The sequence below is a fragment of the Ursus maritimus genome, unplaced genomic scaffold (assembly GCF_017311325.1).
Source record: "Ursus maritimus isolate PB19 unplaced genomic scaffold, ASM1731132v1 scaffold_7, whole genome shotgun sequence".
NCBI lineage: Eukaryota > Metazoa > Chordata > Mammalia > Carnivora > Ursidae > Ursus > Ursus maritimus.
Genome location: NW_024426885.1, coordinates 519,355 through 534,664, shown reverse-complemented (window position 1 = coordinate 534,664; position 15,310 = coordinate 519,355). Strand labels below are relative to the sequence as shown.

The 15,310-nt window shown below is 60.3% G+C and overlaps 1 protein-coding gene across 1 annotated transcript in view; it reads left to right on the top strand.

The window, feature by feature from the left end:
• The window catches only part of KNDC1 (kinase non-catalytic C-lobe domain containing 1), a 64,570-nt gene that overhangs the window by 34,455 nt on the left and 14,805 nt on the right, over nt 1-15,310 (top strand). Inside the window, exons 11-21 of the mRNA XM_040624617.1 lie at nt 539-616; nt 1,038-1,131; nt 1,687-1,849; nt 1,924-2,292; nt 2,344-2,573; nt 2,890-3,034; nt 4,139-4,236; nt 5,064-5,458; nt 14,400-14,493; nt 14,573-14,670; nt 14,797-15,017. Coding sequence (XP_040480551.1) covers nt 539-616; nt 1,038-1,131; nt 1,687-1,849; nt 1,924-2,292; nt 2,344-2,573; nt 2,890-3,034; nt 4,139-4,236; nt 5,064-5,458; nt 14,400-14,493; nt 14,573-14,670; nt 14,797-15,017 — 1,985 coding nt within the window. The remainder of the gene's footprint in view (nt 1-538; nt 617-1,037; nt 1,132-1,686; nt 1,850-1,923; nt 2,293-2,343; nt 2,574-2,889; nt 3,035-4,138; nt 4,237-5,063; nt 5,459-14,399; nt 14,494-14,572; nt 14,671-14,796; nt 15,018-15,310) is intronic.

Sequence of the window (15,310 nt, the reverse complement as noted above, 5' to 3'; positions counted from 1 at the left end):
CTGTTTTTTAGGTTGCAGTTTTGGGTGTTGTTGTCTTGTCTGTGTATGTGGGAGCTCAGTAGTTTTGCCGTAATTCTGCTTTGGGTCTTAACTTCTCCCTTCCTCATAGTTCTTAGAGGGGCCTGCTAGAAAAGGGCATATGTCCCTGTCCCCCTCCTCTCCAGCACTGGGGCAGCCCCCCACCCCCGGAGGCTGCAGCTCGCCCCTCACCCCTCGCCCCTCCATGCGATGGCTGTCAGCGGGGCAGGGGCCCAGGGAGGGGCCGAGGCCATTTCTGTTCAGTCTTTATTCCTTCCATGTGGGGTTGCTGAATTTCATCCCAGGCTGCCCAAGGCTGGGACCTGCTTTGCTCTCCCCAAGAAGGGGCACCCGTGGAGTCTTCCCGTCCGGGAAGCCCCCAGGCCTTCCTCCCTGCCACCAGGCACTGTCTGAGGGCTCCTGCCTGAGGCGCCCTCCCCTCCACGTTTGGAGTGACGTGGGGCCTTGCCCAGCCTGCAGCACCTCAGAGCACCTGCTCACGGGCCCGTCCTTTCTGCAGGTATGCAGCACTTACCTCCTCCAGCGAGGCATGGACAGCAGAAAGATTTTAGCCCACCTGAGGGCAGCCACCGGCAAGGTAAGAGGAGGACCTCCAGAGCAGGGGGAAGACCCCTTATTCTGCCCTGTGGGCTCTGGGGAGATGAGGGTCCTTGCTTTTTGCTGTTCACTGTCCATGAGGAGTGAGTTTAGGAAAGAGGTGGTAACTTCTCTCCTGCTGGAATCCCCGCACCCTGGTTCCTGAGCATGCTGTCCCAGGTGGGGCCCTCGGATCGCGGGCAGGCACCGCATCCCGCCCAGCAACGTGTGGGCGTCTGAGTTCTGAGAAGCCCAGGGTCTCCGACGGCCCCATAACCCTCCCGAGCCCTAGAAACCTACCAAAACCTTGTTGAATTGGGAAGCGGTGTCTCCAAAGCCCAGCTGTGTGAGTCAGTGTGGGCTGGGGGCGGCCAGGCCCTCGTGTCACCTTGACTGGGACTGTCCATGTCCTTCTGCCTCAGGTTGACCAGGAGGAAGAGACCATCAGCCTCCAGAACGCCCTCTCGGTGGTCGAACTGAACCCCAGCGCAGCACCCGCCCTCAGGCCCAGCTCAGGTGGGCCGCCTGGGTCCAGCCTCTCCTGCCCCTGACACCACACCACTCCCACTGCCGACCCCCAGCCCCGAGTGGACACCCACAGGCAGGCACCACTGGGCCCCAGAACAAGGTGTCCAGAACATCCCGGCGGCCTTGCCGTTCACTCCCCACCTCTGTTCCGACGGCCCAGTCACGCTCCCGTGTCGCCAGCCTCCAGAGCAGGCGGTGTGACCCCAGCGTCCCTCTGCTCTATTCCCATGTCCATGCACACATCCTGCTGACCGGCTCCTGCCCGGTCTGGGTGGTAAGCCCGTCCTGCAGCAGGAAGAACACTCCCTCGTCCCATCTGTGGCCTTCTCCGTCGCTCCCACCCGTCCCCGCCCTCCCAGCTCCATCACCCTTGACTCCGGCCCCCTCAGATCTCTGGAAGTCCCCTTGGAGACGCGTGGGGGGCATAGCACCCACGGCGCGCGGGGACAAGCCACCACAGCTTTGTGGAAGGGGTGGGAGGTGCTCCGGGGCATCTGCAGGGCCGGCCCACACCACCTGCGCTCACGCGGGGTTTATCCCCAGGCTTTGTCCGGGTCGGCGGCGACACCAGGCTGGTGGCAGTGCAGGGGCCCGTGCCCACTCAACCCTCCTGCCGTGAAGGGGCCACGTTGCTGCCGGCTGCCTGCACCAGCTCTGCCGCACACTTCAAGCCCATTGTGCTGGCCCCAGATGCAGGGGACGCCAGGTGAGCACCCCCACCCTGGGGCTGGCAGGGTCCCCAAGCCACCCCTGAGTGCTTTCTCCTCTCTGTGCTCTCAGGGACAGGGAGGGTGACGGCAAGCGGGCTCCTGAGGCCCATGGAGCCGCCAGCAGCCGGAAGATTCCTGAGCAGCCGGTACCTGCTCCTGGGCCACAGGGAGCAGCCCCAGAACCTCTCAGAGAGTCCATGCCAAGAGACACGGCCCAGGGGATCCCCTGCACCCCACCCCCTGGCCCAGAGGGGGCTTCACCCGTGATGCCCGAGTCTTCTGCTGCTGGCCCACTCCTGAAGGCACAGGCGCCTCCCATGGAGGAAGGGCCAGACCAACCCGTCCCACCTGGAACGCCAGGGTCCAGGGCAGCCCGCCATGACCCGAGTCACCCGGCCAAGCCACCCAGGAGCAAAGCCACCGAGGGCCCAGGCCAGGAGCCTGGGAGTCCCTCATCAGCCCCGTGGGACCCCTCTCTGGCCAAGGCGAGTCCAGACAGCCCCAAAGGCACCTCTGTCCCAGAGCAGGACGACCAGGCCCCAGACAGTCACCCAGAGCGGCCCCTGCCAGCAGACCGCAAGCTCTGTCTCTCCAGTGTGGATGCCTCGCCTCTCCCGAAACGGACAGCTTGCCCGTCGCTGCAGGAGGCCATGCGCCTAATCCAGGAGGAGTTTGCCTTCGACGGCTACTTGGACAATGGGCTGGAAGCTCTGATCATGGGTATCATGGGGGGGGGGCGGTGCCCACAGGGTTCCCCAGAGAACCTGGGAGAGGCCATGGGGGGGACACAGCTCCCTGAGGGAGGGTCAGTGTGAAGGGGGACCAGGGGCCCCCACTCATCCATCTGCATGAAGAGCTCAGGGGGCAGAGCTGCACCCCGGGGGATCGGCCAGCAGCAGAGCCTCAGGCAGATAGAGGGTCTCAGAGCCGGCTCCCCCCGCCCCAGCTTCCCCCCATCCCCAGCTGTAGAGAGCAGAGAACCCAGAGGGGATGCTCGCCCACATTGTGACTGGCCGCTACCATTTTGCAAACCCAGGGGAATATATTTACGCCTTGAAGGACCTCACCTACGCCACTTTCTGTGGGGCCATATCGGAGAAGTTCTGTGACCTCTACTGGGGAGAGAAGTTGCTGCAGAGTCTTTTCAAAGTGGTGAATGGAAGGATATCCCCCTCCGAGAAGTGAGTTCCCCCACCCTGGGGTCCCCCGCCAGCCAGTTCTGCTCCCTCTGGTCCCCGGAAGTCCAGCTCCCCAGACTGGCCACCCACCCGGGTCCCTCTCTCTGGGCCTGAAGTCCATCCTAACCCACAGATTTCCCTCTGGGCACCGGGCTCCTTTGGGCAGGAAGAGAGGGCCGTGGGCTCCAGGGTGCCAGAGGCACATCTCCCTGCCCAGGTACCAGCTTGAGGAGGCAGAGGGACCAGACGCCCCAAGGGGAGGATGCCCCCACAGGGAAGAGCTTCTGCCCCCACCCCGCCATCCAGGTCGGCACTGGGTGACAGCTCCCATCCTAATGGCAGAAGGTGGGGTGATGGCCGCCAGAGGACAGGCAGCTCCCCTCCCCCCGGTGCCCCTCCCCCAGCCCCATGGCCCCCAGCCCCTTCACAGACTATGGCCTGGTGTTCCTGTGCTGTGGACTGTAGAGAGCCATGTGGGTGGGGGGTGACGCCAGGGGCTGGAACCATGCCTGGACCCCAATGCCTTGACACCCCGTCCCTGAGCTCCAGGCACACCCACAGCCCCATCTGCCTCCAGTGGCCCCACCGGGCAGGTAGGACGGGGTCACTTAGCATTTGCCGTGGGAGCTGTGGGAGCTGTGGGGCACCTTGCAGTGCTCCCTGCCTGTGCAAACAAGGCAACAGAGCGCCCAGATGAGTACCCCACCTGCTCCCTCACTCCGCGTGTCCTGGTCGTGTGGAGAAGGGCCGTCTGGGGACCTCCAGAAATGAATACCTGGAAAGCCCTGTGCCAATTATTTGGGCCCCTTAATTACTGTGGATGGAGGGTGTTCTGTGCCAGCCTGTGGCCTGAGGTCGGGGTGTCCTGGGGAAGCATGGATGGGGCCTCTGTAAAGTGGTATGTGTCCGGGGGTGCCAGGGCGGGGTCGCTGGCCTGCCCCCACCTCAGCCTCAGCATGCATTAACATTGGGGTGAGCTCTGGGGCTTCTCCACATCCACCGAAAGTTTCTTGCTGGAGTCAGTGCAGGGAGCTGCAGTGTTGTGGGGAGGGGCCAAGGGGCGGGGGGCCATGGGGGTCCCTGCAATATCCTTCCTTCTGATGGCAGTGCTTCAGAGGAGGCTGGGTCACAGCCCGAGGGCAGCGCGACCAGCACCCTAAGTGGCTGCTCACTGTCCAGCAAAAGGCCATCGCTGCATGGAGCGGGTAAGGGACATGGGCTATGGGGGCAAGAACTCTCCACGGCGGGGTCCATGTTGACCCTCTTACAGGAGAGGCTTCCCTCAGTCCCCAGAGCGGGGCTTGTCCTCCCTTGGGGACTCTGTGCTGTGAAGGGGGCTCTCCCAGGCCAGCAGGTGGGGGGTGAGCTGGAGCCCAGTGGACCGGGGGCTGGGGGCTGGGAGGCCACTTCTCCTTCCTAGAATCACCAGCTGACAGCTTGGTGATGGGGAAATCTTTACATCTTTCCTGGAAACACGTGCCATTTAAAGACTCTGAGGCTTATTTCCTGGAATGTTAGCACAGGGCTCCAAGATAACTGAAATCTTTGTAATCTCACGAAATCTGGTCTGAGTGGGACATGGTTTTAGGAATCAGGTTGCATGACTATGATCACACGTATGATGGCCATTGGAGCAGGTGGCGAGGACCCTCATCCCACCCTTTCTACCGCGTGCATGCCACAGGAAGTTTAAGAGCCAAGTGACTGTGCCCAGTGAGCCCCTCGGCCCCTCGGTCCCTTGTGCTCATCTCTACACAAGCGGTTCACAACCCCGGGCGTCTCCGCTCTGGACTCCGGCCCCATGGGACAGCCTGTGTTTGGGAGGGGATCTGGGGGGCCCTCCTGGGAAGCAGGAACACGGCCCTGAACCCTCAGGACCCTATTGGGCCCCCTAGAGCAGCAGGGGGGCACCTGGCTGTCCCGAGGGGCCTCACGTCCCTGACTGAGCACGAGCAGCCTCTCCGTAAACAATTAGTGATGGATTCTGCCACATGAACTAGAGTTCCAAGTGGAATCCTCCTCTCCCGTGCAGGGAAGGAGAAACCGACCACTGTGCGCGTCAGCCGAGCCCCCTGCCCGCCCCCCTCGCTGTCCGAGGTGGACGCCGACGAGCTCTCACGGGGGAACTTTGAGGTTGGATTCCGGCCTCAGAAGTCAGTCAAAGCCGAGCGGGAACAGCAGCCAGAGGCCGGAGAGCACGGGCAGCAGGGAGGGGGCCTGGGCCCCGAGGCGGTGGCCCAGCTGGCCAGGCCCAAGGAGGGGGGCCTGGCTGTGCACCCCAGCCCGGCCGAGCTGCAGAGCTGCAGCCCCGGGTGGTGCAGCGCCTTCTATGAGGCAGACTGCTTCGGCGCCGACGTCTTCAGCTACGTGAAGGAGCTGGCGAGGCAGAAAGCCGGCGGGGCCGCTGACGTGGACGCCCAGAGCCCGGTGAGTCCTGGGCTGCCGTCCGCTGCTGGCGGTGTTGGGGAAGGGGGTACTGTGGCCACAGAGGCGCCCTGGGCAACGAGTCCCGCGTTGCAGCGGGAGCTCCCGGTCACTCAGGTGGTGGGGGGTTGCGCACAGAGCCCCTCCCTGCGTCCCACTCCTGGGCACCCCCACCTGCCACCAGTGACCCCGTGCTGGTCTGGACACCTTCCCCGTGCGTCCTCCCACGGGAGCGTTGTGCTCATCTGGGTGTGTCCTCCACATCTGGGGTAGGACATGGCCTTTCTCACTGTTAGCTGGGCTCGTGGGCGCCAGTTAACAGGAGGTCACCTTGTACTGGCCACCACAGCTGGCCTCGGGCTGTGTCTCTGGTGGGGGCAGGCAGGTGAGCCCCCTCCTCCCAGGCAGACTCTTGTTCCTCGGGCGGCAGCACTGAGATGAGAAGACACCATACGTGCCTTGCCCAGGTTCCGTCCGGACCCTGGGGTCATCTAGCCTGGGCTTCTCTGGTGGGCAGCGTCCCTCCTGCACCATCCCAGCCAGAGCAGCCTAGGCCTCTCCCTGGTCAGCAGGGTGAGAGGAACCCACAAACTTGAGAGTGGCCAGCCAGGCAGCCCCTGGATGAGGGCACCCTGCAGAGCTCTGGACTCATGGTTGCTGCCCCCACCACTGGGCACCTGCCCCCCGTACCCAGCGGCTCTGACCTGGGCTGCAGGCCCCACTCCCAAGTGACCAAGAGTCCCTGGACCTGGGACCTGGGCTGCAGCCTTCCTCCCGTGACCAGGAGCTCCCACTCGGGCCTTAATGCACAAGGCCTGACTCTCCAGGACAGAAGACGGGAAGGACCCCGTCAGTGCTCGGGCGTCCTGTTCCCAGCGCCTCTACCCGCCCTGCATGGCTTACTCCCTCTGGCCTCCAAGCAGAAGCCACAGAAACGCTATGTCCCCCAGCCCGGACGGCACTGTCTGAACCTTCCCCCAGGGCTCCCCCGCATCGTTCACCTCCTGCCACTGCCTGAACTTCGCGTTCGTGCTCAGGCTCAAGCTGGAAAGAGAGCAGGGCCCTGCTCCCGGCCTGCACATGGGAGGATGGGGGCCACGCCCTGTGGACTCTCCCTGTTCCTCACGGCTTCGTGCTGTGGTCCCCTACATGTGCCATCGCAGGCACCAGACTTCAGAGCCTGGCAGGAGCCTCCCGTGGGGCCCTGGCACAGAGGGTGTCCCCATGTAGGCTGTCAGGGCTCCTCCGATTGGACCACGTGGAAGCTCTGTGCCGCCGCGTCAGAGTCGGGGGCTCCCAGCCCCTGACCGTCGCCTTCCTTCCCCTTGGGGGCCTGCAGACCTCGCCCCCACTTGCTTTTCTGTGATGTGTGTTTGCACACATGAAGCTTACTCGGAGTTGCTGGATGTTCTCACCCCAGCAGCACTGGCTTTCCACCTGCAATGGCCTTTGCTGGAAGTGGAAAACCATCAGACTACAAGAGGCAGAAAGCCACACCATACTGCCCATTGTGGGACCAGCGATGGGGCCACAGCGCGTGACAGGGCTCGTAACCAGGCGTAGATCAGGGCTGTCCTGGTGTTGGAGGGTCCTGAGGCTCCAGCGTCCATCACTGTGAGTGCCGTGATGTGGTTGCCGAGGGGGCGATGAGGAACTAAAACGCTTCCCTGAAATACACTCCGCGCATTTCCTAGTTGTGTCGCTGAGGGCCTGGAAGCAGTGAGAGCCTGTGCCAGGGTCCTGGTTCCAGGGCCGTCCTCCAGTCAAAGGGACCAGGGCTCCTGGGAGAAATCACGGGCCCTGGGAGGAGGCAAGACCTGTGACGACGAGCCGGGACCATCTCGTGCCAGAAAGTGAGGACGTGATCAAGAACACATGATGGGGCACGTCGAAGATCAGAGGACCAGCTGCGGGACCCCCGGCAGCCAGAGCTGGGGCGGTTGGAGAAGCAAAAGAAGGAACACAGAACCATCCTCCAGCTCCGAGAGTGAGGCATCCGCACATCCGTGCTGCTCCACACCGCTGAGCTGAGAAGAGCAACGGCCCAATGATGGTTTTCGAAGAAACAGAAAAAGCCATCCTAAAATTCAGAATCTCAAGGGACCTCAACTAGCCACACAAAAGCGGATGTCTCACACTTCAGATTTCAAACTTGCCATGGAGCTACCGTTGTCAACACAGTGTGGTCCCAGCGTGAGGACAGACTTAGAGACCGGCGGGACAGATTGGAGAGCCCAGAAGTAAGCCCGTGAGGACATAATTTTTGACAAACTTCCAAGACCGGCCAGCGGGCAGAGGACAGTCTTCACAACACGTGGCACTGAGAAAACGGGGTGTGACCTGCAAAAAGATGAAGTCGGGCCTGTACCGTAGGCCAATTCCAGAAATTAACTGAAACATCGGAGACCTAAACATTAGAGCTAAAATTATAAAACTCATAGAAGAAAACGGGAGAAGCTTTGCAACACTGGACGTGGAAACGATTTCTTGGACACAACACCAAAAGCACAGGCAACAGAAGTAAGAATGGAGAAACTGTCCTCAATCAAAATGCAAATCTTCTGTGCGTCAAAGGACGTCGTCAACAGAGGGGAAACATCTGCAAATCACATATCTGAGAAAGGTTTAATCTCCAGAGTGTATAGGGGACACAAGAGCAACCACCCAAGACCCCAGTGAAGAGGGGCTGATGGACTTGCATGGATATCTCTCCAAAGAAGTTACACAAACAGCCCAAAGCTCCCGAAAGGTGCTCAGCCTCACTGGTCATCAGGGCAAAGCAGATCAGAACCACAGTGAGACACCACCTCACACACGGTACTGTGGCCCTTACCCAGTTTAAGGAAGAAAATATTGTGTTGGTGAGATGCGGAGAAACCGGAGCCCTCGTGCATGGCTGGTGGGAATGCAGAATGGTGCAGCCACTCTGGAGTTTCCTCCAAAAATTAAGCCTAGATTTACCATGGAAGTCAGCAAGTCCACCTCTGGGTGTCTACCCCAAAGAGCTGAGAGCAGGGACTCCGAGAGCCGTTTGCACTCAGGGTTCACGGCAGCCAGGAGGTGGGAGCAGCCCAAGTACCCATCAGTGGATGGGTGGACAGAGATGGAGAATACGCACAGTGGGACAGGCTGGCACCCGCTCCCGCGTGGAGGAGCCCCGAGGGCCCGATGCTGCGTGAAAGCCAGACACGGAAGGACCAGGACCTCCGTGAGGTCCTCGGAGCTGCCGTGTTCCCAGAGACCGCGCAGGGGGAGGGGATGGGGGCTTGATGGGGACAGAGCTTCCCTTTTGTAAGATGGACGTGGAGAGTGGGGATGGTTGTACAACGGGGTGAATGTACTTCATGCCACTGAACAGTATGATGAAAAATGGTTAAAATGGTAAATTTTATGTTATGTATATTTTGTCACAAAAAAATTTTCAAAATAAAAATTTAAAAACTAGCTGAGAGCGGGCGCCTGGGCGGTGTCGTCAGTTAAGCAAGCACCCGACTCTTGGTTTCAGCTTGGGTCATGATCTCAGGTTGTGAGATCGAGCCCCGCGTTGGGCTCCACGTTCAGCAGGGAGTCTGCTCGGGACTCTCTCTCCCTGTGCTTCTCCCCACTGCACTCGAGTGTTCTCTCTCTAAATAAGTAAATAAGTCCTTTAAAAAAATAGTTGAGAACAAAAAAAGGGGGAGAGGGATGATCATTGGCCTTGGGAACTTCAACTAACGCTAGCGCATGTCATTCTAGCGGAGTCTAAGTGAACAGGGAAGAGACAGGCAGCATCGCCGCGGTTTCCTTTGCCCTCATCCCGTGCACACCACTCTACCGCCTTCCTGTTACTCTGGCCTCAGCTGGACCAGGAGACAGGAGCCCCACTGACCTGGGAACGAGGAGGCCAGGGGGTGCCCATGCCTCCAGTAACGGAGGGTGTGGCCCTTTTAGAGGCAGCTCACTGTGTCCACACTGGCTTTCCCAACAGCTTAATCCCAACAGTTGTGGGGAAGGGGGGATGCTAAGAGTCCAGATGTGTCCTCCAATGTCATAGGTCATCCTCTGACCTCACAGGTCACGCCTGCTGACTGTAGTCCCGTCTTTATGATGGACGGCTATGGACAGACTGCCCTGTTTCCAGCACTGCAGAGGGTGGCTCTTGCGTGTGCGAGCGCCTGGTGTAGGCTGACGGGGCCCTTTCCTCAATCCTGTGCTCTCCTCGGGGTGGCAGCCCCTTGCAGGGGGACACACCCACTGGTGAGCCCGGGTCACCCCTGCACCATACTCGGGCTGTTCTTGAAAGCAGGCACAGAGACCAGCTCAGACCAAAAGAGTGCTGGCGACCAGTGCCTGCTCTTCTCTGGACCATAACCCTGTGGTTGGGACAAGGTGCCCTGGGCCTCCCATCTCTGAAACTGGGGCTCGGTCCCACACTCTGCGGTGGCTCCTGCAGGACACAGTCGGGGGGAGGCGGGTGGTCTGAGGGACACTGTGGAGTGACCCAGAGTGACTTTGTTTTCCCTTTTGTTCCTGCTCACCTGGGAAGACATCGCTCCTGGAACCGGAATGCAGACAGGTGAGTTTCCCGCACCCTCGTCTGCACCGTGGGTGGGCTGGACCAGGCCGGCCAAGGTTCCACGTTTCCCTTTGAGAACCCCCTGCGTCTGTTTCAAAACAGGAGCCTCGGGCAAACTCGAAAGGTGTAAAACAACTTTTGGACACACTTTCACATTCGCTACCCAAACCCAGCGAGTGTGAAGCAGGCCCAGGCATTGGGTGGGCGGAGCGGCTGGAGGGCATCGTGTTGTCTCCGTGCGTCACCGAGCGCGTGCCGACGTGCCCCGTGCACCTGCCGTGAGTGCGGGCTGCGTGCCCGCGCCTCGTGGCGCCCGTACCACAGGCGCCCCAGGCTGTGAAGCCGGCGCCCAAGTGCTTTGTTGCCCTTCACTTGCTGTTAAGACAGGCTTTGCTTTCAGTATTTGGGTGAATGGTGCTGATTTCGGTCCATCCCTCTTGTCTCTCTCTGTCTACAAGTTCTGGTTTCTGGCTTCCTTCCGCCTGTGGTGCTCTTTGTCCCCAGTACTGGCCAGCTTTCAGGCCCGTGGCCATCGAGAGCCTCTGTGTGAGGCTCTGCCTCAGATCATTCGCGTTTACTTCTCGTAATTCTGTGCGGAAAACCCTTCGTTGGGTTAGGCCAGGGAAACACCTCAACGCAAAGGATCCTAAGTATTTTATTTAGACCTCGCCAGTCCGCGTCGGCTGTGGTGCTGCCCCGCTCGCGTGTGTCTTCTCCATCATCCCGCCTTGCGTGGAGTTTAGTTCACATAGATTTAGTTTTAAAATCGGTCAAAACGGTCCTGGAGTCTGTGTGAGCCCTGTTCCAGTGGGAAACAGGCGCATCCCATCGGCCTTCTGGGGGGGGGGGGTCTGTATCAGCGTCTGGACAAGTGTGCGAGGGGGCGATGGCCTCACAGGGTGCTCTCCCTACGGCAGCCCTGAGCTACACAAAAGGAGAGCCCTGGAATGCAGGGCTAAGGGCAGTCCTTCCCGTCTTCAGGCTTTGGGGCGTGTCAGCCAGGGTCATGGCGTCTTCAGAAAGCCAGGATCAGGGGCGCCTGGTGCGTCTGTTGGTTAAGCGGCTGCCTTTGGCTTGGGTCATGATCTCACGGTCCTGGGATGGAGCCCCGTGTCCAGCTCTCTGTTCGGTGGCAAGTCTGCTTCTCCCTCTCTCTCTCTCTGTGCTCACTCTCTCAAATAAATAAATAAAATATTTTTTTTAAGATTTTATTTATTCGACAGAGAGAGCGAGCACAAGCAGGGGGAGTGAGCGGCAGGCGGAGGGAGACGGAGAAGCAGGCTCCCCAAGGAGCCCGGAGCCCGATGCAGAGCTCCATCCCAGCACCCCGGGATCATGACCTGAGCCAAAGGCAGACTTCAACCGACTGAGCCACCCAGGCGCCCAAATAAATAAGTAAAATCTTTAAAAAAAAATAAAAATAAAAGAAAGAAAGAAAAAGAAAGATCCAGCCAGCCAGCCAGGATCACAGAGGAGCATGCGTGGATGGGACTGCAGAGACACTCAGCCCCGCTCCAGCCAGACCTCCCGAGGGCAGAGGATGAGTCCGTCTGGGCACCCAGCTGTGGGGGGCCACTGCGTGTGTGCTGTCAGGGTCTGTGCCATCCCCCCGGGACTGTCCTCAGTGACGACCGTCCAGATCGGTGCCATCCGCCGGGTAACCAGCAGCCGTGTGTGGCTGAGCACTTGAGGTGTGGTCCACAAGACAGCGGAGTTGACATTTGCATGTCCTTTTAGTCCTAGAGCCGCCACACACGGCCTGTGGCTCCCATGTTGGGGGCACACGCAGGTCCTGCACACGCATTCTGCCCCATACACCCTGGGGGCTCATCTGTCCCCCACCCTGGCGACCGGCGATGGGTTCTCGGGCCGACAAGTTGGGGAGGCAGGTTTGGAGCCAGACTGTGTGACGTCAGAGCCACATTCCTCACGCACAGTCCCAGCCGAAAGATGTGCCAGAAGCTTTGGGGCCGCACGAGCTGCGACCAGCAGGCGTCCTCCCAAAGCGTCTGCCTCACGTGGGGATCTCGCTGTGGTGGAAATCAACTTTCTCCACGCCTGTTTCCATGGAGAGAGACAGCCTGCCGTCCCAGTGTGGGACACCCTTCCCCTGCAGCTTTTTCGTGGCCCAGCTGGAGAAGGACCTAGGAGGCCCTAGGGGACCTGATTTAACAACCGAGACGCGGCAGAGGGAGGTGGTTCTGCGTTCAGTCTGCACCATGTCCCCAACACCAGGCACAGCCCCTGCCCCACAGCTGCCCCGGGCCTGGAGGTTCCTACCATCTGGCGTGTCTCTCTGCTACCCCGCTGTTAAAATAGCGGCACAAGGAAGAAGACAGCCACGTGAACCACCTTTTCAGTAAAACCACCAGATAGAGGGGATTCAAATATTTAAATAAAAACACCACCGGCATTTTTAATTTCACAAAATCGTACAGAAATAAATGCTACCAACAAAGCAAAGTACCTTGTTGTAGTTAGAGGAGATTAGGGGAAAGCTTGTTTGGGTTTGAGCTGATTAGATGTGCCCAAATGAAGACCAGAGTGTATTTGGCTTTCAGATTAAGACTCCTGTCAGTGTGGCCATTTCAAGACCCTGGGGCCACCTTGAGCCCAGTTAACAGGAAGTTATTTCCCTGCGAGTCTGAGCGATCCCTGGGCCTCTGCCCCTTCCTCTGGTTCCTGGCCCTAACTGTGCCCACCCCACACCCCTGTCCTCCTCCCTCAGGAAAAGGCAACCTCAGAGCCACAGTTGGAGACCCGGGGGAGCTCAAGCAATGTCTCCTCGCAGGGACCTGCCAGGTTCCAGGTCCAGAAGCACACCCCTCCTCAGCCCAGGGCCCCACAGGGAGGGGGCAGTGAGTCAGGCTGCGTCTGTCCGCCTCTTTCTTGAACAGAGGAGCCATGTCTGGATTCTGGTCGTTTCTAACACTCTCTGCCCTGAGCCTGCCCTACTGTCGAAGCTTTCCTGCTCCCTCCCGGTGAGAGAAGAACCCAGACAGTCCCAATGGGAGGACAGAGCTGGGTGAAATGCCCCCCACCCCGCCAAGCAAGGTTGTGGACCCTCCTGGCACATGCCAGGAGGGAGCTGGGAGCCCTGTTGCTGACCATCCTCACAAACCATGACGCTGAGGAACCCCCGCTGGCACCGTGGCTCTCTGGACTGCCCTCGGGCTGCAGTGGACACGCGGGTTGGCCGCTGTCCCCGAGCAGCATGGCTGAGGGGCCCGGAGGGAACAGGGGCTAACCAGCCTGAGTCTGTGGCAGGGCGTCCGCGCAGGAGTCCCTCGGGGGCAGCCACGCAAGCCGGACGGCCAGGCCTCAGGTGGGGTCCCCACCCACAAGGGCCCAGGTGCAGGGACGCAGTGCCCCAGGTGCAGGGACGCGGTCACATGGGGGTCCTGCAGGGGCCTCACGGGGCAGCAGGGCCCTCAGCCGGGCTGGGGGGCCAAAGGGGGCCAAGGGGGCCTGAAGTGCAGGCCAGCCCCCCGCCCCCAACCAGCCAGAAGTGGTCCTGGACACCTCTCCAAAAGGGCATCCCCTCGGTGGGCCGGGGCGGGGCCCAAACTGCTGGCCCCTGCACCCCAACCCTCTCCTTGTGCTGGGGGCCTGGCTTTCCTGGGGTGGGGGACGGTCGAGAAGCTGGGACAGGCTACTAGCTGCCTCAGCGTTTTCTGCCTTCATTGTTTTAAGTGACTCAATGGCATGTACTTTGCAAATACCAATTTACTGAGGTACCTTGTGCACCAGTTCTGTTGACTTCCTAATAAAACAGTTACTTTACCAGAAAAACGGTTTATTCAGGAAAGCAGAGAATTACAATACAAAAGAAAACTAGGGCAAAACCACAGGGGAGACCTGGGGACAAAGAGGAGGCTCTTTTATGGGGGGTGTCGGGGAACCTGTTGTAAACTAAAAGTCCATTGGAGGAAAATGGCAGCTGCAAGAGTAATGGCTTCTCATTGGCTGGGCCGTGAGCGTCTCTCATTGGCTGGGCTGTTGCCAGGGCAGGAGGAAACCTTCCCAGTCCACACGAGGTAGAGCAGTGTGTCCAGCTGCAGGTCCCTGCTGGCTCTGCTGTTCACTGAGAGTGGCGCTCCCTGCTAGCCTCCTCCCCCCGCTTCAGCGAGGTTTCCCTTGGCGTTTCCTAGTCCCCTCCTTGTTGGAATTCACGTCCCCCGTGGCGCACGCAGATACTGTTTCTGTGCCTGGACGACAGCATCCCCGTGAGGTCCCGTAGGAACCCTGGTGTCCCTGCGTGGGATGTGTCCTGCGCTCTGGTTCTGTGCAGGCACTGCGGGGAGGCCGCCTTCCGAGAGCAGGCCGGGAAAGCGTGGGGCGCGGGGTGGGGCACCGGCTTGCCGGGCTCATGGGCTCTGTCCTGGCCAGGAGCTGGAGCAGCAGCTCCTGATAGAGAAGAGGAACTACCGGAAGACGCTGAAGTTCTACCAGAAGCTCCTGCAGAAGGAGAAGCGCAGTAAAGGTAGCACGGGGCTGGACAGAGGCACTCCCAGGGGCCGGGGGGCTGGGGCCTGCCTTGTGCCAACTCTGCCCACCCCCAGGCTCCGAGGTGAAGACCATGTTGTCCAAACTGAGGGGGCAGCTGGAAGAAATGAAGTGCAAAGTGCAGTTCCTGGGACTGGTCAAGAAGTACCTGCAGGCAAGTCTGCCCGATCCCTGCCCACCCCCGGGATCAGTAGCAGGGTGACCCAGCCCCGGGGCCTGCCAGCACCTGCAGGCAGCAGGCCGACCAGACGGAGGCAGCTCGCGTCTCCCGCACACACAGGTCATGTACGCGGAGCGGTGGGGCCTGGAGCCCTGCGCCCTGCCCGTGATCGTGAACATCTCGGCGGCCCACTGCGACACGCTGGATTTCAGCCCCCTGGACGAGTCCTCGTCCCTCATCTTCTACAACGTCAGCAAGCACCCGCGCGGCGGCAAGCAGAGCAAGGCCCGTGTCCTGCAGGCCGGCACCCCTCTGGGGCTCATGGCGTACCTCTACTCCAGGTGCGGCTGCCCGTGCCCCAAGTGGGGAGGCGGGTCTGTGGGATCCCCTGGACCCCTTCATCCCTTTTGAAAGCAAAAGGGAGACAGAAAAAAAGAGGTCCCCCAGGAAGTGAATGAGGTGAGGAAAGTCTCTGCCTTCCCTCATCTGAGATGGGTTGATACTTTTTTTAATTTAAAAACTGTTTTCATCAGAACTTTAAACGGCCTGTGTCACCTGCCATTTGCCTCCTTTGCCAAGCTCTTGGCTGGACCTGCACCTGGAGACTCAGGTGCGCCCAGGCAGGTGCTGGGAG